The following is a 25,374-nucleotide window of genomic DNA, read 5'->3' on the forward strand; positions in this document are numbered from 1 at the left end:
TGGATATCATTCATTTCTACTTCAACACTAGTGACTTCATTTGAAATGTAGAATAATTATAAAGTTCCATTAAACACAGGCAAAATCTTCAAATTTTCATAATTTATTAAATGCACAAACAGTGGTGTTTTGTATACTCCAGAAATAACTGAAGACTCTTTCTCCCAAAAGATGGTCTGGCTTGCTGTGCAATGTCTGGAAGCCGTGGGGGAATCCATAAGCTGTGGTCCTTCCCATAGCTGGGTTCTGGAGGATCTGCTGCTGCTCCTATACACTCATAGCTTTCCAATGAAAGCCTTGTTTTTGATTATAAATCTCCCCAGTTTCTAATCCTGTTGCCCTTCAATCTCTCCCTTGCCCTGATCATAGTCTTGTCCCTCCATCTGGGAAGCTCACATTGCCTCATCATCTAGGGGTGGGGAAGGTCTGGCTCACAGGCCATACAAAGGCCATGAAATCATTTGGTCTGGCCTTGCCAAGGCAACCACAGGTTGGACTCAAAATTTGATGTATCTATAGCAGGCTAATTTTTAAGTGATATTTTTCATGGCCCATGAATGATGCTGCAAACATTTTGGCAGTCCCTACCCTGAAAGGTGAATGGATGCTTCAAAACCATAAGCTGAAAACCTTCAACCCTTGATTTAGTTTAAATTTCTTCCATCTTAATCCTGAGTCCTCTCCATAACTGACTCACTGGCTAACTTCACACCTAAATACCTCCTAATTCCTGTTCTCCATCTCATCACAATTTTCTTTCTTAAATATTTTAAAACTATATTTAAAGTATGACAGAAGCTTTATATACTCCCATGGATGTCACACCCACTTGAACCATTTATAATGGAAGTTAAAACCATGAGAGAACTTACAAATTTTCATGGCAACTTTAAATTAAAAATGTTTGCTTTGTTGCAAAAAAAAATATCCATTAATTGAAAGGATATTCAGAAAGTTCATGGAAAATGTGTATTAGGTAAAAACCAGGCATGGATTTCAAAATGTTTTTACACAAAAATAAATGTATCTTTTAATTCCATTACTTTCTGAAGTGCCCTTGTGCAAGAGAAAAGCTATACAATACTTTGTAAAATTTCATAAAGTACCTAAAATGAAGGCACTAACAACCTACTACTTCATAAATGTATTCAGACTTAGCCAATAAGAAGGAAAAAAGTAAATCAAATTAATTGATAATTATAGCTTTTACTCTTTTCTAAGTGGCAGAAATGGTGTTTTGGTGTGACTGAAGAATGGAAGGATGTTATTAAGCCTTAGTAAATGCTTCTCTTTAGTTGAATGACTGAGTAGTAGTTGACTTAGCTGTTGACCTCAGAACAAGACAGGCTCAAGCAATTCACAAGCAAGAAGAGACACTCACTAGAATGCAGTTATTCTAGGCAATAAAGACAATGAGCAAATCCAGGTTTTGAGTCACCATAAAAAAATGAACAAATACATGAACTCAGCAAAAATCCAGTTATTTTTGTTTCTCAATGTTATCCTTATATCTTAAATAATTGAGTTTTTTCTTCCATAAGTTTACATTGCACTCCTACTATGATATAATCACAGACTTAACTTTCACAAGATTCAGCATGGATGATGCCATTCTATTCGTTATTTGGTTCCATTTATCCCTAGAGTAATAACATGAGATAATTAGAAGATTACTAATATGTGATAAAATCAAAGGGGATTAGCTCCACTTAATGGACAGCTGCTTAAAAGAACTCATGAGTAGGCATCATGCCTTCCTTTCAGTGGCACCCAGGGACCAGCCTCCTGACTATACTGGCATTATCTATATTCTATTTCTTTTCATTAAGCAGTGACACAGTGAGTATTCGGATACCTTCTAAGTTATAAATGTGAATAACAAAAGAAGGACTGCTACCATGGAAACCTACCTGATGGCCTTTGTAGTGAGCTCCTTGCTACTTGAATACTAGCAAACTCCATACAAAAAGGGCCAATCAATAGAAGCATAAAGCTTCCATACAAGAGCACTGATTATTAACTTAAATGAATGCCTTGAACACTGCAATCTGAGATGGCATTATTTTTGTACAACCTCATTATTAGATAAGCACAGGGGGACTTGCATTAAGATATCCTTTCGATTGTAAGGCAAGAGTCAACTCAAAGCCATCTCCAACTATCTGTGTCTTATAAAAACAAGCAACATGGTTAAGGGTGCATGTACTTAGAAATAAACTGTTAAAAGCCAACTAAGAAAATGGATCATTGCCAGCTACATTTCAATAGATCAAGCTTATTTAATTTGTATGTGTCACATATTTCTTCTTCTACAAGGTGCCTTCCTCAAAGCAAAATTCATTCAATGACTTAGCGAGTACAATGTTTTGAATATAACTGCTTTTTCTATGTGTGCCTATTTTAAGGAAGGCTTTATTTGGTCAAGTACAAGCACTATCCCTATTAACTCAATATGCTATTATAAAAATTTCAGTAATTTAGTAATTTTAGGAGGGTACATAGTCAAAATTTTAATTGAGTTAACAAAAAGAATAAAAAGGCTCCTAAGAGGTAATGGGATAGAGGCATATCACTACTTTCCATTCTTCGGAAAATGCAATTTCACCTTCTCTGATGTCAATTAAAAGGCTATTTCGAATGCTGGATTATTTTTGAAATCCTGTTGGTGTCCTATTTTTGTCTATCAGGATATACCTGGGTGAACATCCTCTTGTCTCTTTCCAGTTTTATTCTATACACAAATATTTGAGTGGAGTATCAGATGTGGACCAAAAAGTGGGAGAATTTATACATTAATATTTCCAGAAGATTTGTTTTCAATTTTGATGAAAATCTTGTGTAGAGATGCAAATAACTATGTTTTGACAAACGTTAATTGCTCCAATTTTCACTTATTTTTAAAGGTGCAAATATTTGTCTCTGAGGACCAGACTGCCATTGTGTTAGAAAGATATCTACATTATTGCCCTGCCCTATTTTCAGCCTTCACAAATAAATGTTTTTGAAAGCATACCTCACTCATTCATTCACTTATTCCTTCAAAATTATCTGATCCCCTGTAGATGACAAGCACTGTCACAGGCATTGAGGCTAATCTAGAGGATCCCACAGTTCCTGCCCACAAGATTATAGCACAGTGGTGGGTGCTTGGTTGAGGTTTCAAAGCAGAGAGTCATTGGAGGATTCTGTGTGAGGACCGAAAGGAGCACCTGGCATTGACTCAAACTGTCAGGGAAGATTTCCTGGAAGAAGTGACATCCGATCTGAAGCTATCATAGATGTGGAGTGATCATGAGGCCAGAGTAGTTAATGGTCCAACAGGGAGAACCACAAGTAGTTCAGTATAGCTGATGGGTGGAATTAGAGTAGTGATGAACACATAGCTTTGTGAATATTCTTAAAGCACTGATTATACACTTAAATGGTAGAATGTTTTGGTATGTAAATGATATCTCTATCAAAAAATAAGGTAGATGTATAGACAAAACAAATTCAGCAATATATTGATGATTTTTGAAAATAGATGATGCAATAAGAATTAATCATGGCACTTCTTGAAATAATAAACAAAAACTTCCTCCCACCCACCCACCTTTCTTCTCACATCTAGATCATTTCATGTCATAGAAAAAAATACTAGCCAAGAGATAACATCTTACTTGGTTTGTTGTCACAAACCTTAACATTTCTTACATCTCTTCCTCACTCATTTACTTCTGCATTGAACAAATATTTAACATGTAATATTTAATTTTGAGCCAAACATTCTAGTAGGAAGCAGGGATATGAGCAGAAGAAACACATTTCCTACCCTCAGGCCTTCACTATTGGGAAGGAAAGCCAAATTAACAAAGAATTCGAAATAAGCCATTGAGAAAAAGAATCACAGATCTAAAATAGATGTGGGGTCAGACGATTTCTTGGAAGAAGTAATTTTTTAAGATAAGATTTCAACAGTGACTAGGTGTTTACTAGTTTAAGGGTTTGGGTTGGAAATTGTGGCAGGTAAGGGGAAAACAAGTGTGAAAGTCTTGAGGCAGGCCAGCACACGGCAAGTGTACGCAAGTTCTCCAGGGATAGGCAGAGACAGTGTTGACTCAGCCATTATGGAGGCTAAGAATTGCTACAATCTGCTGTCTGGAAACTGAAGGTCCATAAAAGTGGAAGGCACAGTTCTAATCCAAACCCAAAGTCCCAGGGACCAGGGGCCTAATGGTACGAGACACCATTTGAATCCAAAAGCTCGAAAACCAGGACCTGTCATGTCATAGTAGAAGACTGATGTTCCAGCACAAGCAGCAAGGGAAAATGCCCCCTTCCTCTGCCTGCTTTATTTTACTCAGGTTCTCGGTGCTCCGGATGATGTCCCTGAACAAGGGTGAGGGTGATTCATTTATTCAATCCCCAGATCCATATGCTCACCTCTTCTCTAACAGCTTCACAAACACAACCAGAAATGTTTTACCAGCTTTATGAGAATCCTGCAGCCCAGTCAAGTAGACACAGGAAATTAACAATCACAGTATCTGAGAGTAGGATGAAGTTGTGTGTGGCTGATGGATAAAGGGCAGGTAGACAAGATCAGGAGATGAAGTGGTACCACTAGGCAGGGGCCAGGTCAGCCAGGGCCTTTGAGGCCACGTAAGGATTTCAGCAATGAAAAGTTAGAAGATGAGCTGGCATTACGGCACAGGTTAAGCCACTGCCTATGACACTGGCATACTCTATGAATCCCAACCACTCCATTTTTGTTCCAGGTCCCTGCCCTGATGCACCAAAGAAGGCAGCAGAAGGTGGCCCAGTTACTTCGGCTCCTGCCATGCATTTAGGAGAGCTGGATGGAAATCCAGGTTCCTGGCTTCAATCTGGCTCTTCCTGGCCATTGTGGCCATTTGAAGAGTGAGTCAGTGAATGGAAGGTACCCCTCTCTCTGTCTCTCCTTCTTGCTCTTTCTCCCCACTTCTCTCTCTGACTTTCAAATAAATACATAACTCCATTAAAAAAATTGAAAGATGTTCTCACTGCTTCACTCCATTTTTCTCTATCCCTGTGTATCTAGCAAATTGAAAGTATCAAAAAGCATCAAGGAACCACTGTTCGTTACAATGGTCATTCAGGCATGAGCAACGCTGTCTCGGAAGATGACAATATCCGCCACACCTGACTGCCCTCTGTTATTCATGCCCAAGGCAACAGGATCCCATGGTAGGGATAGATTGGAAGGATAACCACATGGATAATAAACCCAGATTAGGCCTGTTCAACTTGACTCTATTCCTAACAGGTGAGATGGAGAAATCTGGCATCACACCTTCTTCAATGATATTCCTCTTGCCCCAAGGAACAATATGTTCACTTAAATGAAGTTTCCTGAGCCTCGAGGACACCTGGCACAAACCTTATTCAGAAAATACTAGAGCCGAGCCATGCTACTCCAGCCACACTTCCCTGTGTGCTTCTGGCCACATCCTTCAGATGTTAAAGACCCAATGCCCTTCTGTGAGTGTTACACTTGCCTATGCCATTCTATACTTGAACTCAGGTAGGTGAGTCTTGAAAGACCATTTCTAAAGATTATAAGATTACAGCTTCACTACAACAGAGAAGAAAATTGTACATGATGCCTAAAAGAAGTGGTGCCTCTCTGCCCTGGATGTCAAGTACGAGATACACTGCTTATTTCTCCCTGGAGAAGAGCACTCGACTCTGATGATCAGTTGACCACCACAGGCAAAAAGGTCATGGATCCACAAGTGCTTTCCAGCCATCCTCCCCAGGTATGGAATTGGTGGTATTCAAGAGGCTACTTCCAATTCAATCATCAGATTATGATACTTATCTTGGAAGGGATTTATATGGTCATACAACATGCACCATGTGATCTAGTGGTACCACCACATATCCTGATAATGCTGATTTTAATACATTGACACATGCCACTTCCCTGTAATTAACCATAATGAAAATTAAGATTATCCCCTGTTTGGATGCAAATATAGTATTTGGCTACTATCATCGAGCAGGTGTGGATTAGTAGGCAGGACATGGATGAGTTTAGCCCATCCACTGCCCATTGCAAATACTTTTAAAAGGTTGGCTTGGTAGGTACACACATTTTCTGTATGAGTTAATTCACAACTAGAAATTTGCCCTGGCAAAGGTGTATGTCTTATGTATACCTCATCTATCTGGAATACGATTTTTTAAAAAGATACATCTTTGTCTGATAGGCAAATAGAAGTATTTTCACAATGTACTCAAGTTAATTATTTTTATAATACATTTTCTAAAATTCTTTACATAATACGTAACTTTTGGTTTCAAGTTTACAGCATGTGATTGGGCACTTTATATGGTAAAGGGAGATGAAGGGTAACATTTATGGATGGCACTTGGCCTACTGTGAGGGCTTTTTGGCTGACAATTTCTTGTGAGCTGTCAACTCCTCTAGAGTCTGATTAGATCTCAGCAGAGCCTTAATCACAATTCTTGGATTTCCCTAGAAGACAGCAAAGAATTTATGAAGTTGTCACTTCTTTCTGGTTTTAAGATTTAATTATTTTTAAAGATTTACTTATTTATTTATTTGATGGGCAGAGAGAGAGAGAGAGACTTCTACCTACCGGGCCAAGCTGAAGCCAAGAGCCAGGAACTCCATCTGGGTCTCCCACATGAGTAGCAGAGACCCAAGTACTTTAGAATCATCTGCTGCTTTCCTGGAGCATTAGCAGGGAGCTGGATCAGAAGCGGAGTAGCTGGGACTTGAACTGGCACTCTGATATGAGATACGAGCATCCCATGTAGCAGCTTAACCTGCTGTGCCACAACGACTGCTTTTGTCACTTCCTTCTTGTAATCCTCCATCAGGGATAGAACACATAGCTCATTCATGCCCACAGGACTCCCCTTTCTTTCTTATTCAATGTTTTCCTTTCAGACTATCATGGGGTTACATGACTCACTATCACTGCAAAATGGTTTGTATTTGTACCTGTAAATTTATGCATTGTTTTAGTTTATGTAAGATTTTTGTACGTAATTCTCAGACCTTAAGGATGACTTACACATCTTGTTTTTCTACTGTCATGTGAGACTATCACAGCCCAAAGATGTGCCAATGTGCAACGGAAAATAAAAGTGTTACCAAAATAGAAAAAAAAAAAAAAACAACATACCAAACTGGAAAAAACAAACCTATTTAAGAGTTTTAAATAGGAAGACTGACAAAATGTGCATTTTAAAATAAACTCTGGCCAAGCAGTGGAAAATGTATGAGAATGGTGCTATGCCTTGGATATGTTTGAGTTTGTCTCCCAAGGGTGGATATGTTGTGAACTTGGTCCTCAGTGTGGTGATGTTAAGAAGTCAGGCCTTTGGGAGACCCTTACATCACTGGGGGCTGCCCTCAGAGGGGATTAAAGGAGTTCTCATGGAATCGCTCAGTTATTTCCAGGGAAAGGTTGTTATAAAAAGAGCACACTTAGCTCCTCCCCTGCTCTGGCTTCCTCTCTGGCAATGAGGTTTTCACTAAAGCCAAGTAGATGGCAACACCATACTCTTGTGTGGTTTATAAAGCTACCCAGTGCATTTTGTTATAGTAATAAAAAACGCACTAGTATAGGGAGTGTGTAGAACAAGGCCTGACTAAGGAGACTGAGAAGGAGTAGCTAAAGCATGGTATCAGAGGAAATGGGCAAAACCAACCAACCAATCACCAAAGAACCAGTTTAAAGAAAGACACTGTAGGCTGGCGCCGCAGCTCACTAGGCTAATCCTCCACCTGTGGTACCGGCACACCAGGTTCTGGTCTCCGCCCGGACGCCGGATTCTGTCCTGGTTGCTCCTCTTCCAGTCCTGTTCTCTGCTGTGGCCCGGGAGTGCAGTGGAGGATGGCCCAAGTGCTTGGGCTCTGCACCTGCATGGGAGACCAGGAGAAGCACCTGGCTCCTGGCTTCGGATCAGCACGGTGCATCAGCCGCAGTGTACCGGCCGTGGCGGCCATTGTGGGGGTGAACCAATGGAAAAGGAAGACCTTTCTCTCTCTCTCTCTCTCACTGTCCACTCTGCCTGTCCAAAAAAAAAAAAAAAAAAAAAAGAAAGACACCGTGTTTCTTCTCCACGTGCACACTTTAGAATTGTTTCTTTATGTTTTACTATGGAAAGTTTGACTACAATGTCTTGGTGAAGATCTTTTCTGGTCAAGTCTGTTAGGATCTGGTCATGTTTGTTAGGAGTTCTATGCTTAGACGCTCCTCTCTTTCTCCAAATTGGGAAAATTTTCTCCAATTATTTCACTAAATAGGGCTTCTAGTCCATTCTCTCTTTCTACACCTTTAGGAACTCCTAAGACCTGTATGTTGGGTCTTTTGATAGTATCCCATAAATCTCCAACACTGTTTTTAAGTTTTCTAATTTCTTGTGTTTTTTTTTTTTTTTGTCTGATTTAAAGATTTCTAAAGTGAAAGCAGATCTTTGTAAAAATTAAGAGTGAGAATGGAAGCAGGAGGAGGGAGGGCTGGAGCATGGGTGGGAGGGAAGTATCATTATGTTCCTAAATATATATGAAATAAATGAAACTTGTATAATTTAAGTGAATTTTTTAAAAATAAAATGAATTTCAAAATATTTTCGTACCAAAATAAACATCTTTCAATTCCAAACACACAAAAAAGACATTGTGGAAAGGTAAATAAAAGCACTATTGGGAGTGGGTGTTCAGCCTAGTGGATAGGATGCCCACATCTCACACTGGAGGGCCTGTGTTAGATTCTCTACTCTGGATCTTGTCTCCAGCTTGGCCAAGTGATTTTTTTTAAAAAAGATTTATTTATTTATTTGAAAGTCAGAGTCACACAGAGAGAGACAGAGAGGCAGAGAGAGAGAGAGAGAGAGAGAGAGAGAGAGAGAGAAAGGTCTTCCATCCGCTGGTGCACTCTCCAATTGGCCACAATGGCCAGAACTGCACTGATCCGAAGCCAGGAGCCAGGAGCTTCTTCCAGGTCTCCCATGCAGGTGCAGGGGCCCAAGGACTTGGGCCATCTTCTACCGCTTTCCCAGGCCATAGCAGAGAGCTGGATTGGAAGTAGAGCAGCCAGGACTCAAACCAGAGCCCATATGGGATGCCGGCTCTGCAGCTACCTGCTACTCCACTGGCCAAGTGATTTGGTTCTGTTACCTACATGGAAGACTTCACCATGATCTCAGATTCTGCTTAGGCAAAGGCTCAGTGCAGCCATTGCAGACATCTAGGAAGCACACAGGCAGATGGAAGGTCTCTCTGTATCCATCTGTCTGCCAAATAAAACAAAAACAAAAAAACCTAAAACTAAAATTAAAAAAACAACACTTTTGTTGGGGAGAGGCAAGATGGAATTTATGCTGTAGTGACTGAAGAGGGCAAAATATCAGTGGCAGGTGCTGGAGTCTTCTTTGGTTCTCTGACTATGGTGTCCTTTCTTGTCTCCGGGTCATCTCCCTTTTCTGCCTGGGACATTCTTACCCAGGAACTTCTAAAGCCTAACTTTTATTTATCCTCAAAGGGGCAGCTATGACCCTTCATCTGGAAGCCTTTTGTGACCCTGTAAGACTGGGTTTAGGGACCCTTCATCTGGGCTGTTAAGAGTTTCACATATGTATTTCCCCTGCTATAAATAGCCTTTATCAACTGTATGGTAATTGCTTTTTATTTCCCTGAATCCTTCAATAGGCTACAAGCTCCTTGAGGGCAAAGCTGAAGCATTCTGTATTGGTTATCTTCTCTACCTTAGCACAGGCACTCCATAAACACTAGTTTGAGAAAGTTAATGAACTGTGTCCTGAGTCAATATGGATTTAGATATTTCAGAATACGGGAGAATTAAAATCCTATGATAATAATCATTAAGCTGGCTGCTTCTCTTACTTTGAAAATTATTAGGAAACTGGACCTACTTAAATTTTTGGAGGCAAAGTTTTGCATAGTTATTTTAGATCAAGTTTCTCTTGCTATTTCCATTGTGCCTTAGATAAAGGCCCTTTAGTATATGTTTCTATAGACTCCTGGTGTATAAGCTCAACCCTGGTGCAGACAGCTACTCATCTGAAATGTTTATTTTCAATCACTTTTTATTTTATGTCTCCAGGAATCCAGAACCACTGCTTCATGCTGTGGGAGACAAATGCCTGGGAACTATTTTTCTCCAAGTTATTGCTAGCTGTGGAAACCACCAGCCAAAGGTGAGACTGGGCAGGACTGGGTTTCCCACTGTGATGGACACATAAACCCTCCCAGGCAGCCTACCACAGAATATACTCTGAGCCTTCAACACACTCTCAGACTCTTAAAGGCACTGAGAAGGCTACCTTAGGGAAACTGAGAGGCTAGACTTTTGCAAGTAAATGAGTTTTTCCTCTATGAAAGATGGTTTCATTGTTTGAACTGGGTCACCTGCCATATAGGTTTTCTCTCTGGCCAGAAGCACAATCTGCAAGGTTTCTCCTACAAGTTCTATCAGCTTCAGTTGGCAGTTTAAATCAATCAGGCAGGTGGGAGAACAGACAATAAAGGTGAAATCCAATCTTAGAGAAATGGACGGCAGGGAAATTTATACACTGTATATGGTTACTATTGAGCTAAGTATATGAGGCATGTGTGTGTGTATGTGTGTGTACACATTCAGTTTTCCTAGTTCACTTGCATTGAAAACTCAATCAAAATTTTCCTTATTAAGCAATCTAAAGAATATTTTCTCTGACATTTTGATTGATGTACTGTCTGAATAAAATGTGTTTGGATTATCCCTTTGAACACTGTAGACACGGATGTGGTCTTTATTTCATTTAAGATAATTTCAGGTTCTGACTTCTCATTCTAGAGAGTGAGGGGAAGGGATGTGGGAGGCAGACTTGGAAAAAAGTAATTAACCAAAAAATATAAGTAATTTTGAAGCCTCCTGGCAGAAATGAAAGGGGCTTACAGTAGTGAACCATGGAGACACAAAATCAGAAAACTCGCTCTGAGAAAGAGGTATTTAAGTTGAGGCCACCAAGATGAGTATGATCTGGAATTACCAGTGGTAGAAGACACAGTGGGTGGAGAGGTGGGGCTGGGTGGTGGCACTGGGGAGGTGAAAGCTTTGGGGTTGGAAGGAGGTTGTTGTTTTTCACAAAGAGAAGGTTATCATGGCCAGAGCTAGTCAGCAACAAGAAAGGCAAGGAAGAGGAGGAAGCCAGAGAGGTCAGCAGGGCTCTGTCATGCAGGGACTGTTGGAATTAAGGAATGGCGTTGCTATATTTGTTTTAAATACCACTTGTTCTCCCTGATAGGTGACAACTCACTGAGCACCAAAAAGGAAACCTGTTAAAGTGAAATGAACACTATGAGAAACGGCGACTTGATCAGCCCTCACCCTGACTGTTGATGAGCAACTTGATATGTTATCCCTCTTAGTATTTTTTTTTTGTTTGTTCTACTTAATACTTTTGGTTGAATACTGTAATCAATACACAATTCTTCTTAAGTACTGAAACTTAACTGAAAAGTGATCGCTGTTAAATATAAGAGTGGGAATAAGAGAGGGAAGAGATGTGCAATTCGGGACATGCTCAAGCTGACTTGCCCCAAATGGTAGAGTTAGAAACATACCAGGGGACTCCAATTCAATCCCATCAAGGTGGCATGTACCAATGCCATCTCACTAGTCCCAGTGATCAATTTCTGTTCACAATTGATCATAATGATAGGACTAAGAACCAAAGGGATCACATAAACAAGAATAGTGTCTGCAAATACTAGCTGATAGAATCAAAAAGGGAGAGAACGATCCAACATGGGAAGTGAGATACACAGCAGACTCACAGAATGGCAGATGTCCTAAACAGCACTCTGGCCTCAGAATCAGCCCTTAAGGCATGCGGATCCGGCTGAAAAGCCCATGAGAGTATTTCAGGCATGGAAAGCCAAGACACTCTGGGGAGAAAAAAAACCTAAATGAAAGATCTCCGCGAGTGAGATCCCAGTGGAAAGAACAGGTCATCAAAGAAGGAGGTACTTTTCTCTGAAGAGAGGAGAGAACTTCCACTTTGACCATGGCCTTGTCTAAATATGATCAGAGTCAGTGAACTCAGGGGGCTTCCATAGCCTTGGCAACTCATGACAAGAGCCTAGGGTGATTACTGAGGCCATAAACAAGAGTGTCAATTTGTTAAGTCCACAACAGGAGTCACTGTGCACTTACTCCTCATGTAGGATCTCTGTCCTTAGTGTGCTGTATATTGAGATTTAATGCTATAACTAGTACTCAAACAGTATTTTTCACTTTATGTTTCTCTGTGGGAGCAAACTGTTGAAATCTTTACTTAATGTATGCTAAACTGATCTTCTGTATATAAAGAGAAACGAAAATGAATCTTGATGTGAATGGAAGGGGAGAGGGAGTGGGAAAGGGGAGGGTTGCGGGTGGAAGGGACGTTATGGGGGGAAGCCATTGTAATCCATAAGCTGTACTTTGGAAATTTATATTCATTAAATAAAAGTTAAAAAAATAAAAAAAAAGAAATTTAGCCAACAACAAAAAAAGATTTCTCAAGGAAATCAGGTATGGTATGAGGTCGTTTTGTAATCGCTGAGGTGGTGGATATGGGGTAGGCTCAGGAGAGAGGTCTGGGCTGGAGATCTGGGAAGGATGTAGTGCAGACACAGACTGGGGACCGAGCTCTGAAGAACTCCAACATGGAAGCTTGGTTGGAGTGGGAGAAGCCAGCAAATGAACATAAGGAAGATAACCTTGAGAACTGCAAGAAAAATAGGGATACTGTTATATCCCTTAAGTCAGGTGACCGAAGAGTTTTAGGTAGGGGGCGTTTTAGTACCAAAGCTGCTGAGTAGCAGTACTGTGGCACACAGGTGAAGCTCTCCCTTAGGATGTCCACATCCATCCACCTGGGCACAGTCACGCCTCCACTTCCAATCCACATCCCATCCACCTGGGCGGAGTTACGCCTCCACTTCTGATCCACATCCCATCCACCTGGGCGGAGTTACGCCTCCACTTCTGATCTAGCTTCCTATTAACATGCACCCTGTGAGGCAGCAGACGGCTCAAGTGCTTAGGTTCCTGCCACCCACATGGGAGACCTGGATGGAGTTCTTGGCTTCTGGCTTTGGCCTAGCCCAGTCCCTGCTGTTGCAGGCATTTGGCGAGTGACCCAGTGGCTGGAAGATTCTTTCTCTGTCATTCTGCCTTTAAAATAAATAAAACTAAATTAATAAGCCCAAAAAACCTGCTGGATGTCAGCTGGGAAGAGGTCTATAAAGTATTCCACAAATTCAGGAAAACTGAAGTCACTGATGACATCAGCATAAGTCTTCCTACAGTAAGGCATGTTGAAGCCACATTGGCATGGGTCAACAAAAACAATAATACTACTTCAGAAAGTTTGTTGAAAAGATGGAATTAAGTTCATTTTGGTGCAAAATATTTTTGAAATATATGCATAGTTTTTTTAAAGTTTTATTTATTTATTTATTTGAAAGGTAGAGTGATAAAGAGAAAAAGGAGAGGCAGGGAAAGAGATCTTCCACACACTGGTTCACTCCCTAAATGTCTGCAACAATCAGGGCTGGCCCAGGTCAAACCCAGGAATGTGGGTGGCAAGTGACTCCCAGGCACATTAACAAAAACTTGGATCAAAAAAAGAGGAGCCAGGACTTCATCTGAGACACTCCAGTATGGTATGTGGGTGTCCCAAGTGTTAACCACTGTGCCACAGTGCAATCCCCCTTCTTTTTTGCAGCTTTTCCATAATAAGCATTTTTCATTTATGAAAAACAGTCAGCACCAAACTTTTAACTCAATTTTCCATGAACATTTTAAAGTATCCTTGTGCTAACTTAGCAATAGCTGTGCTATGCTACATATTATCCAACATACTACATATGCTAAAGATTAATACCATTTTAATAACCACAATAATATTATGAAGTGAGTACTATTATTGCTGCATCCTACAGATGAGGAAGTTAAGATAGAGAGAGGTCACATGGCAAAAGCAGAATTCAGGCTCAGTCCTGCTCATGAATACATTCTCTCAATCACTGCGCTACCCTGATTGTTAAAGGTATAAATGGAGGCAGTGTGGACAATGTACCTGTGAATAGGGGAATAAAGCAACATCTGGATGACCAAGGGGATGGTCCTAGAACATTTTTGAAAGGTGACAGCAAGAGCCACAGGATGTTCAAATACTGGTTGGAAGCATATAGGAGTGAGGCTGCAGTTAAAGGAGAATGAAGCATGGGATCCCAGGAGCTGGGGCCAGAGCACAGCCTGTGGAGTGTTGGAGAAACTCTGCTTCCATCGTCATCAGAGGCAAGGTGAGGGTGGATACAGGGGGCTCAAAAGAATCTCTCTTCAAAGTCTTTGGTTTTCTCCATGAAACAGAAGTCCTGGCCAGGGATTGAAGTAGAGTCCACACATACACCTTTGATCTCTAGATTCAGATCTAAGAAATTGATTTGACCATCACCCACATGGGCACACTGAGGGGCTAAGGGCAGGCCACATTCTCAACTGTCAAGCTCTCAACTGTCTGGAGAGACTTCTCCTTTTTGTACAATGAGAAAACAAAAAATAAGCAGGTTGGCATAATGGGAAAGCAATGACATTCTCAGTTCTCAAGGGAGAAGCAGTGTTCCAGAAATAACTTAATATATGAACCATAAGAAAACTTCAGCATTAATAGGCTGTGAGGAGACAAATCCCATCAAGTGGGACCAAACTTCTTCAGGACGGAATAAGAAGAAAATAAAATAGGTATGGTGAGAAAGAAGAAAAGGAAGAAAATCAGCTTTTGTCACAGCGACTCTCTAGATATCCACAATTTTTGTTCCCTAGGAGGAGGGAGAGACGCCATTTCCTGAGCATCCCTATGTGCTCATTAGTCTTTACAACTCTTTCCTATTTTGCAGATGGTAGAAATGAGGTGAGGAGAGGAACACTGATTTGCTCAGAGACCTTAGGAAGAAGAGAATGAGATAGGAGGATGTGACTTCAATGATCAGACTTCTGTCCCCCAGAGTAAGCCAAACAGGTTAGTGAGTGAAGAAGCATGCATAAAGGAGCTGAGTTTGGTCTCCCTAAGGACTGCATATTCTTAGTGTACACAGAGCAACGACGGTACTGTTTTGCGTGCCAATCATGTGGTGGGCAGTCTACACCAACTTTTCTGATTCTCATGGCAATCCTGCCTGAATGCAATCTTCATCCAGACAAGGTCTGCAAACATAATGTGATCTGATCAAGTAAGTGTACTAGTGTTCCTATGCTGCCAGGAAACATTACCACAACCATCCTGGCTTAAAGCCGCACACATTTCCCTTAAAATCCTGCAGGTCAGAAGTCTAACAGATCTCAGGGGGTGAAAACAAGGTGCCCGCAGAGATGCCTTCCTCTCCGGAGGCTCTGGAGGGTGAAGGGCTTCCTTGCTGCCATGGTTTGAATATGCTCCCTCCAAAATGCAGGTGTCACCAATGCTACTGCATTAACAGCGGGGTCTTTACGAGGTGATGAGGCCATGCCTCTCTTCCTTTGTGAAAGGCATTAAGTGCCCTTATGTAAGAGTTTAATGGAAGGAGTTCACCCCATTTGCCCTTCCACTGCCTGTCATATGAGGACAGTGCTCCTGCCCTCTGGAAGCTGCAGCATTCAAGGTGCCATCTTGTAAGCAAGGACAGGACCCCCATCAGACAGTAAACCTGCTGGCACCTTGACCTTGGATTTTGTAACCTGCAGAACTGTGAGATACAAATTTTCATTCTGCATAAATTACCCAGGCTCAGGTATTCTGTGACAGTAGCACAAAATGGACTAAGAGACTTGCTTGCCTCTCCAGCTTCCAGAGGTGACCCATGCTCCTTGGTTCATAGCCTCTTTCCTCTGTCCTCAAAGCCAGCCATGGTGGTTCTGAGAACTTTTCACATTGCCTCTCTAATACTGCTTTTCCATAGTCATGTCTTCCTCTGCCCACAGCTGCAAAAGGCTATCCAGCTTTTGTGTAATTGGATTGGGTCCACCTTGATAATAGAGGCTAACACCCTCCCCCTGGCCCCACTATGGGAATGTCATGACGTCATCATGCCTACAAAGTTCCTTTTGCTGTGGACCATAAGGTAATGCAGTCACAAGTTCTGGGAATTACGATGTGGCTATCTTTGGGGGTGAGTGGGTGTTATTTTGCCTCTCATACCAAAGTTACACTTTATTCAAGGGGCTAAGTCTGAGGTTTAAGTTAGATTTGGTCAGGAAATCCTATAGACTCTACCTTCAAAATATATTCACAATGCAACCAGCACATTCCACCACAGAGGTCCATGCCCCTTTGTCTCTCTCCCGGATCACTTCTATGGCCTCCCATCTCTTCTCCCTGTTCCCTTCTTGCCCTCAATCCATTCTCAACACAGAATCCATAGTGATCCTTTAAAAGTGTCTCATATCATTCTAATTGTTTTTTTTTATTTTTAATATTTTTTAAATTCTCTTTTCAATTTTCCAATGGCTCCAGTGTCACTCTGAATGTCCTCCAAGACATACCTGACCTCTCCTACTCCAGGAGTCTTGTTTACTCTTCTGTTGCTCTGTTCCAACACACTAACCTTCTGTTTCTCTCCAGCACACAGCTTATGGCTGGAGGCCTGAGTGAGAGGGAGTTTTGCTTCCTCACTTTGCCACCAACTCCAGTACCTTAAAGCAGAAGGGGAAGATATGGACAGATTCTGGGATGCCTCTTCTCTGTTCAGGGTTCTGGGAGGGAAAATGGGAGAAGAATGAATGTCTTGTGACTTCACTGTACAAGAGGCTTCCTGTGTTTCTCTGGCTAGCTAACCCCAACCTCTCAGTGATCAGTGTTGGAAGGATGTAGTTCAGAGGCTCACTTTATGTAGGGTATGAGGTGCAGACATCCCTGAAGGGCTTCTTCAATGCTGTTTCCTGATTTGGGGGATCTGGCTGGCTCCACCTTGACCTTCTCCACACCCTGGCTCTTACTCATGGCACACACCTGACAATTTCTTGCTGGTGGGAAATCCCTGCCCCAGAATTGGTTTTCCTGAGTGGGCTGACAAGAAAACCCAAAGCCAAACCTTCCTTTGTGTCAAACCAGATCTGCAATAAACTCATCCATCTTTGACATTTACAATGATGGGAATCACAGGCTGCTCTGTGACTGCTCCTCCTCCCACCTTGCCACATCCTTGCAAGGCTCCTTTCCTTGCTCAGGTAGCAGGATAAGGAAGGTTAGCAAGTCTGCTTCCAGCTTCACTCCAAACATATCTACTAGGGATTCTCTTGGAACCTCTCACATTTCCTTCCCCATCCACAAACTCAAGACAGCAAAGACTTTCTCTCTTTTGTGCAGCCACACTGGGGAAGGAGGGCAGACAATGAACATGGCAGAGAGCAGGGGAGGCTATAGTGATGGGCAACAGAGCAGAATCCTTTGGCTGTCATTTGTAAGCCACAAGAAAGTGAGGCACTTATCATCTTACTATTTTTCAGCCTTGGCCAATTCTTCAAGGCCAGAAAAGCAGGAACACTTCCACATGCTATCACAGACGTAAGAGTCAACAGGGTATGCAATTATGGTGGAGTCAAAGTTCAAGTTGAGGCCGGCGCTGTGGCTCACTAGGCTAATCCTCCACCTGCGGCGCTGGCACCCAGGGTTCTAGTCCCAGCCGGGGCGCTGGATTCTGTCCCAGTTGCTCCTCTTCCAGTCCAGCTCTCTGCTGTGGCCCGGGAAGGTAGTGGAGGATGGCCCAGGTCCTTGGGCCCTGCACCCGCATGGGAGACCAGGAGGAAGCACCTGGTCCCTGGCTTCAGATGGGCACAGTGCGCTGGCCACAACACGCTGGCCGTGGTGGCCACTTGGGGGATGAACCAATGGAAAAAGGAAGACCTTTCTGTCTCTCTCTCTCTCACACTGTCTAACTCTGCCTGTCAAAAAAAAAAAAAAAAAGTTCAAGTTGAACAATTGCATGGGGGCCAGATTTGTTTAACTGGTAGAGAAGCATCTGATTAAATGGGCAGAACCCAATGAGATTCAAAATTTCATTTTCTTCGTAAAGATGGTTACAATTTTATGCAAGAATTCTACTAATTCATGACTAAAATTTCTTCCTATTACTTATTAATCTGATTACACTATTCTTGAGAACTTTTCCTGTCTCCTCTTTTTTCTGTAAAAAGAAAACAGGAAAATACAGAAAAGTTTCACAAGAAAACAAAAAATAATCCATAATTGCACAGTGGAAAGACAATCAAGTTTGATGGGAAATAGAATTCTGATATGAGACTCTTCAGGACTGCATTAAAAAAGATACCACTGGCCTGCGCCGCGGCTCACTAGGCTAATCCTCCGCCTAGCGGCGCCGGCACACCGGGTTCTAGTCCCGGTCGGGGCGCCGGATTCTGTCCCGGTTGCCCCTCTTCCACGCCAGCTCTCTGCTCTGGCCAGGGAGTGCAGTGGAGGATGGCCCAGGTGCTTGGGCCCTGCACCCCATGGGAGACCAGGAAAAGCACCTGGCTCCTGGCTCCTGCCATCGGATCAGCGTGGTGCGCCGGCCGCAGCGCGCCTGCCGCGGCGGCCATTGGAGGGTGAACCAACGGCAAAGGAAGACCTTTCTCTCTGTCTCTCTCTCTCACTGTCCACTCTGCCTGTCAAAAAATAAAAAAAAAAAAAAAAAAAAGATACCACTTCATATTGATTTTGCTTTATTTTTTTGTGTTGGAAAGTTATGTAATGAACATATTTGGTGTATGAGATTCAGAATATGAAATTAATCTAAAATCACTGGGGCCCTGAGACAACAGATATTACAACTTTGTGTTAAAGCGCACAGAGATGGTAAGAAATATCAGTATAGGTAAAGAAGAAACTCCCCACACCCATTTCTTCCCCCTCACTAATGCCTACTTGTTGCAGACTGAGTATTGTGTTGCGTGGTCAGCAGGTGTCATGCACGGTTGCTGAGATTTTGGGATCTGAATGCATGGGAGGAACATCTTTGGGTTGGAAGAAGACTCCTCAGGACCCCCGAAGACACAGTTTACTCCTAGGGAATGTAAATTTCCTAGGGCCTGGGTGGGGCCTGGGTGTTTTCCTGTTCGTGTGTCCTGTAGACTGAAAAGCAGTCCAACAGTGATTCCAGAAGCAGCACTGCAAGGAGGCAAGCATTCCAGGTGTTTTGGTGTGGAAGGGACAGCAAGGAACAGACACAGCCCTCGGAGGCCTGCACCCACTGAAGTGAACATGTCTTATTTTGTGTAACATGGCAACTAGAGGGTGACAGCAGTCAAGATCCCGCTATCTTAAAATGCCTCGTTTTACCTAGCCTCCTCTACAAGATATCCTAGTAGTTCTTTTGTACTTAAGAAACAATTAACAGTGCTATTTTCATAGCCTTTAGAGTTGTTTTTGATTTTTTTTTTTTTTTGACAGGCAGAGTGGACAGTGAGAGAGAGAGACATGCACCGGGCGCACCGCGCTGATCTGATGGCAGGAGCCAGGTGTTCCTCCTGGTCTCCCATGGGATGCAGGGGCCCAAGCACTTGGGCCATCCTCCACTGCACTCCCTGGCCATGGCAGAGAGCTGGCCTGGAAGAGGGGCATCCGGGACAGAATCCGGTGTCCGGACCGGGACTAGAACCCGGTGTGCCGGCGCCGCAAGGCGGAGGATTAGCCTAGTGAGCCGCGGCGCTGGCCTATTTTTGATTTTTAAGGTGAAGAGTATATAAGTGGATGGAATGTGTAAAAGGAAGAAAGGGAGCACATGATGTTGTAATTGAAATTCTCAAGCCCTTAAAAACAAGAGAGTACTCACTCTCACTAGTGTTTGTGGAGGAGCTTGTCAGGATGCATAAGAGCAGGTACAGAAACCTCTGCTGCGAGCCAGGCATTTTTTAGGGGGCTCCACCACAATAACTGAACCTTGACAACTGTCCTGTAGGTACATACCATCCTCCTCCCTACTTTATATCCCAATAGCTAATGCCCAGACAGGCTAAGTGGAGCTGCTAGAATTTCAACCTGGGAAGTGGGCTACACCACTAGACTTGGCCGCTTCTGATGCATTTTTTTCAAAATGAAACCAGGAGCTCAGGTGATAGGTGCAGCTTCATCCACAGAGTTACTTTTCAGTCTACAGAACACAGGAAAAGGCAGACGATGGTCTGGTTAATAATGTAGGGTCTGAGCCACAGACCTGGGTTTGCACTGCAGTTCTGGTAACAGCCCAGTAGCTTGTGCTGGGCAAGTCTTAAATTTGGCTTCCTGCTCTATGAAATGGGCAAGATAATGCCTGTCTCAAAGGCTTGTGTCAGAGGGATGATATAAGACGATATTTGAAAAGCACTTGGCATGGAGTGTGGCTCCCAAGAATGGTACTTGTTATGCTTTCTAATAATCATTGTCAGAAAGTCTCCCCCCAACCCCATTACATTTAGCATGAAACTGGATGGATCCTCTTGCTTATCATGTAAATCCTATAAATAGGGTGCAGAGGAATGTAGGGGTGGTGGTGACAGCGGGGTGTCATTCAGGAAAGGAGGTAAGAGCTTCCCACAAATGGACAGGCCAATGTTTGTGTCCCAAACATCTGGGCAAGAAGAGAAAGAAACATGGTGGAAGGGGGCTGGGATGGCCTCCAGGTTCTAAGCTTGGGGAGCACTGGAAAATGAAGCCACTGAAAGTGAGACCGCAATGGGCTCCAGCTAATGAGGCAAAATGCAGATATCTCTTGCTATTTCAACTCTCCCTGTCCAAACCCACGAAGGGAGTAGATTCCAGTGGGAGGGAGACTTGTGAGACTGGAGGACCAGTCAGCAAAGGAGACAGAGAGCCGGGCCAGCAGCCCCAGAGGTATGGATCCATCAGGTCAACCATCCTCAGTAGTGTAGTTGAGACCTACTTATTTTATGACTCGCACGTGAGAGGAGGAAGACTCTGCCTCATCTTGGCAGGAGGGTCTGGAATGTCCGTTACAGCACTGGTGTGCTATCAGAAGTTTTCACGCCCTGAGGTTTTCGCTGTTGTCACTGGTATGTTGGCCCTGAGAGAGTCTGGAAGGGAGGAAAAGCCAGTACCTTCTTGGTAACAATGAAAATCCTGGTATTTATATAATGTGACGTGACATTGGGCACTGTTTAGCTCTTGGCATAGCTATGAACGCTTAGGGCAGAACACCAAAGGAAAAGGAAAGCTTTCTCAGGACAAATCTGAGGGAATTCACTGGTTAATGCAAATACATGTCCAAACAAGTACTGGTTTGCTTAGGGAGTACGTGGAGCTGGCAAGCCTCACTTGGCATGACGAGCATGAGTAATGCTTCACTTTAATGAGGGATCTTGGGGGTCTCTAATGAGAGCTATGTGGTATTTCCCAAGCATCTCTTCGGAACGTACACTGATTATACCACAGAGGAACAAAGGCCATCGGAAAGCACACAGCTTCTGTACCCTCAGGGGCTCCACAAGATGCAGGTAATTTAATGGCATATATATGAATTCACAGAAATACACCCAGAGTGAAGAATTTCCCTTTCACAGAGGTACGCAAATACGAGAGCAAAGTAATGAGGCTGTGTTTGGGGTGGGGCGGAGGTATGAAAGGTTGGTGGTTCAGGCAATGTTTTATACATCAAAGCATCCTTGGGATAATTATGTGACTTCCCTACTTGACTCTTCTGAGAGGTACCAGCCATTTAAATGTCAAGTTTATTTGAATAAAGTATTTACGTCCATTTTTAAGATACAATTGTGGTCACGTTTTCCCTGTGAGTCCTGACCATTTTACATCTCTTCCATACAAGACATTAAGACTTACCAATAGGGTCAAAAACTCTCCCCAATCTTAGCAATGTACTTTCACTAGCAGTGTAACAGCAGATGTGGTGAACTTCACCACATGCTTCTCCTGGGGTCCACTGGGTATTCACGTAGATCCAGACACAGGCTGTGACTTTCTGGCAGCCTGTTCCCTTTCTGCCCAGATCTGAGGTCTTATGTGATTTTTTTGTAAAGATTTATTTTATTTATTTGAAAGAGTTATAGAGAGACGTAGCGCCACAGAGAGGGAGAGAGGTCTTTCATCTGCTGGCTCACTCCCCAAATGGCTGCAACATCCAGAGTTGAGCTGATCTGAAGCCAGGAGCTAGGAGCTTTTTCAGGGTCTCCCACGCAGGTGCAGGGTCCAGAGGACTTTGGCCAACTTCTACTGCTTTCCCAGGCCGTAGCAGAGAGCTTAATTGGAAGTGGAGCAGCCGGGACACGAACGGGTGCCCATATGGGATGGCAGCACTGAAGGCCAGGGCTTTATGCCGCTGCGCCACAGCGCTAGCCCCCTTATGTGATCCTTTAGTATGTGAACTTCTCTGCTGGCCTTTATTTTGTATCTCTAGGTCACCCAGAGCAAAATGCTCCATGAAGACTGGGCCTGGACTTTTGATGGGATAAAATACACTTGTGGGGCGTTTGAAAGAATGCTATCCACTCCTTCAGGATTAAAAGGAGGGGAGTGTGACCCAGGACTCAGGACAAAAATGTCCCAAGAGGCAGACATGTTGGCAGGAGGGGCCTCCTTTGTGTGTGTTAATATATCAAAGAGGACTTGGAATTACAAAGAGAAATAAGAAATTGTCGATGTTAGCATGATAAGAACTGAAATGGACATGAAGCAAGCTCGCCAGGCAAAACTGCTTTATCAGATACATTTGGCAGCTCCCACTCGTGTCTTCACTGCATCCAACAGACCAGAGATTCACGCGGTTTATTTACCCCAATATTTAAGGAATAAAACAGGTAAACACATTCTAGATATAATAGCTAGTTCTGGAATACATTTTAAACACATTCAGGAAAAGGCACATTTGAGCTTGCTTCCTTTTAAGTCAGGGCTTTAAGAGGTCATCTCTTCTGTTCTCACTTGTGTTTGCTGCAACTCTCCCAACCCCAACAAAAGCAACAACAACAAAAAAATCCTAAGCAGAAAAAAAAAGCCCTTAAGCAATAAAACTGGTATCCAAGAAAAACATTTAGTTTGAAAAAGAGTTGAAAAATGTAGCCTTGGAAGAACCACTGCTTACATGGGATTGTTCAACAAATTCCTGTTGTGTGAGGTTTGGCATATACTTTCTAAAAATATAAGCATCTGGGGGAAACAAGACAAAGCCCAGGTCTTGGACCAAATGAGGCACGCAGTGTGAATCTGTTAGTGATTATATCCATAATGAAATATGTGCCCAAATTTAGCAGTGCAAAATCTAATACAATACGAAAGCCCAGCAGGCAGGGTCCTTACCATAATATATAGCCAACAGAGAAGGTACATATGGCGGTGAGTCCACTGCGCCTGCTGGGATACTGATGGTGCGATGTCCTCATCTCGATTAATATAAAGGGCAAAACCGTCGTGTGCTGAAAAAGAACAGAGACGAGGTGACACAGATTCTTATCGCTGATGCTCTAAAGTTGTTTTCTCTCCAGCAGGAGAACAGTGTCAATTTCCAGGAAAGAGCCACAGCAGAAAGCAGTAGGTAGCTCGCTAAGGAGGTAGAATGAAAATGAATACGTGCCGTGCGGCAACTGTGCCCGATATTTTCCTACTATATCTTAACTCCTGAATTTTTAACTTATATCTGTGACAGGAAATTTCAAACATATAGAATAATATATAGGGGAAAATGGAACATGAGAAAGGGATAATAATAACCACTGCTAATATTTTGGTATCTGCTCTCTTTTATCCTTCATGTTCCTATACTTGGACATAGTTAAGATCATATAGTGCATGCAATTTTGCTGAAGATTTTTATCATAATATTGTAGCATGAGAAATCCTGATATTCCACTTTGGAAATTCTTCCAGAACATCAGTGCTGACCAAAGCTGCTTAAAACTCCACTTTATAAAGGTACAAAAAGTTACTGAACGGGTTCTGCTTGTGAGCATTTTGAATTTTTTATTTAGTAGGAATGTCAGGACGAACATCTTTTATAGAACTCTTTGAATGTACAATTATTTTCTTAGAATCAAAGGCTCTGGCAATTTCAAGGTTTTTGATACATAGGAGAAAATTTCAAAAATTCATGTAAAATGCAACTCACAGATAAGTACTTTGGTGTAGGAACATTTAAAATCCACACATGAATTTTTCACAATACACATTTTCCATTAACTTTTTGAGGTGCCTGGTATTGCCAAATTATGTGATAGCAGCAGCAGGTAAGGAAACAGTGCCAAGTGAGCTTCCAGAAAGTCTCCACCAGCTTGTAGCAGTAGTGCATGGATTTACACATGGTGTTTGCAGTAAAAAAAATTTCCTTTGTTTATCTGACCCTGTGGCTACTCTATGGACAGGATGGATAGAAGGCAGCAAAATCAAGGTTAAACCCCTCAAAGAGCCACATACTCTTGGTGTTGAAAGTTGGTGGGCAGATATGAGGTACAAACAGCTCCTTGGATAAAACTGGGTCAGGATACAAGTTTACCTTCCAAGTCTGAAGATTTTCTCAGGAATGCCAAGATGGCAGGACTGAAAACTAACCCACTGGCAGACTGACTTCTCTTCAGTACCTCTTTAACAGCCATGGAAGAATCTTTTTCTTGCTATTGCTGTATTGTTTGTATATGATTTTCAAACTCTAACAAGTATTTTAGTGAAACAGGTTGAAGATATCAAGGTGAAAAATCTCTAGACCAACTTCTTGGTTACATTCACAGAAAAAAGTATATGGAGACATGACTTTGTAAGAAACATTGACAGTGATTTTCTTTTTTTTTTTTTTTTTGCCTCAATATCCTCTTCTAGATAACTTTTCTAACTGCTAACACATTAGTAATTAGAGTGTGGCATTCCAAGAATGTCAGATGAATGATTCCCTAGTTGAGGAGCTTTATATTTGTCTTTTTATCTCCTCTATTATTATTGTTGTTGTTTTAAAACAGTATAATTAACCTTGAAGGGAACCATGCAACAATGTACATGTGTGCTACTACAGAGACAGTATGCATTTTAAAGACCTACTGGTATTAAATTACAACTAGTTACCTCAGATAACATTGATTTGGAATTTCAAGTTTGAGATGCCAACAAAATTTTTTATAATGGTGCAATCTTGTAAAATATAAAGATATAGCTAGCAATAAGGTTTTTCTTACACAGAAGAAAAATGCTTGCAAATCAAACCTTAACACTGAAGATAATGCTGACAGTAACAGCCTGTATTGGTTATAAATAATAGTGATACAACTTTTGGTTCAATATTAAGAAATTTCTAAACATTAGTTCTTTATTCATTGCTCCAGACTGAATAGAAACTCATCTATTTTTTTCTAGAAATTCACACAA

General features: G+C 42.2%; 1 protein-coding gene across 4 annotated transcripts in view; it reads right to left on the reverse strand.

Annotated features, from left to right (window-relative positions):
• The window catches only part of AIG1 (androgen induced 1), a 358,237-nt gene that overhangs the window by 71,163 nt on the left and 261,700 nt on the right, over positions 1-25,374 (reverse strand). For 2 of the 4 annotated variants that reach the window (XM_070073475.2, XM_002714854.6), the window contains exon 4: positions 23,326-23,441. The exons of the other annotated variants lie outside the window; for them this stretch is intronic. In XM_070073475.2, coding sequence (XP_069929576.1) covers positions 23,326-23,441 — 116 coding nt within the window. The remainder of the gene's footprint in view (positions 1-23,325; positions 23,442-25,374) is intronic. 4 annotated transcript variants of the gene reach the window in all.

Source organism: Oryctolagus cuniculus, chromosome 5 (genome assembly GCF_051225735.1).
Source record: "Oryctolagus cuniculus isolate XC-2025 breed Fujian yellow rabbit chromosome 5, ASM5122573v1, whole genome shotgun sequence".
Classification (NCBI taxonomy): Eukaryota; Metazoa; Chordata; class Mammalia; order Lagomorpha; family Leporidae; genus Oryctolagus; species Oryctolagus cuniculus.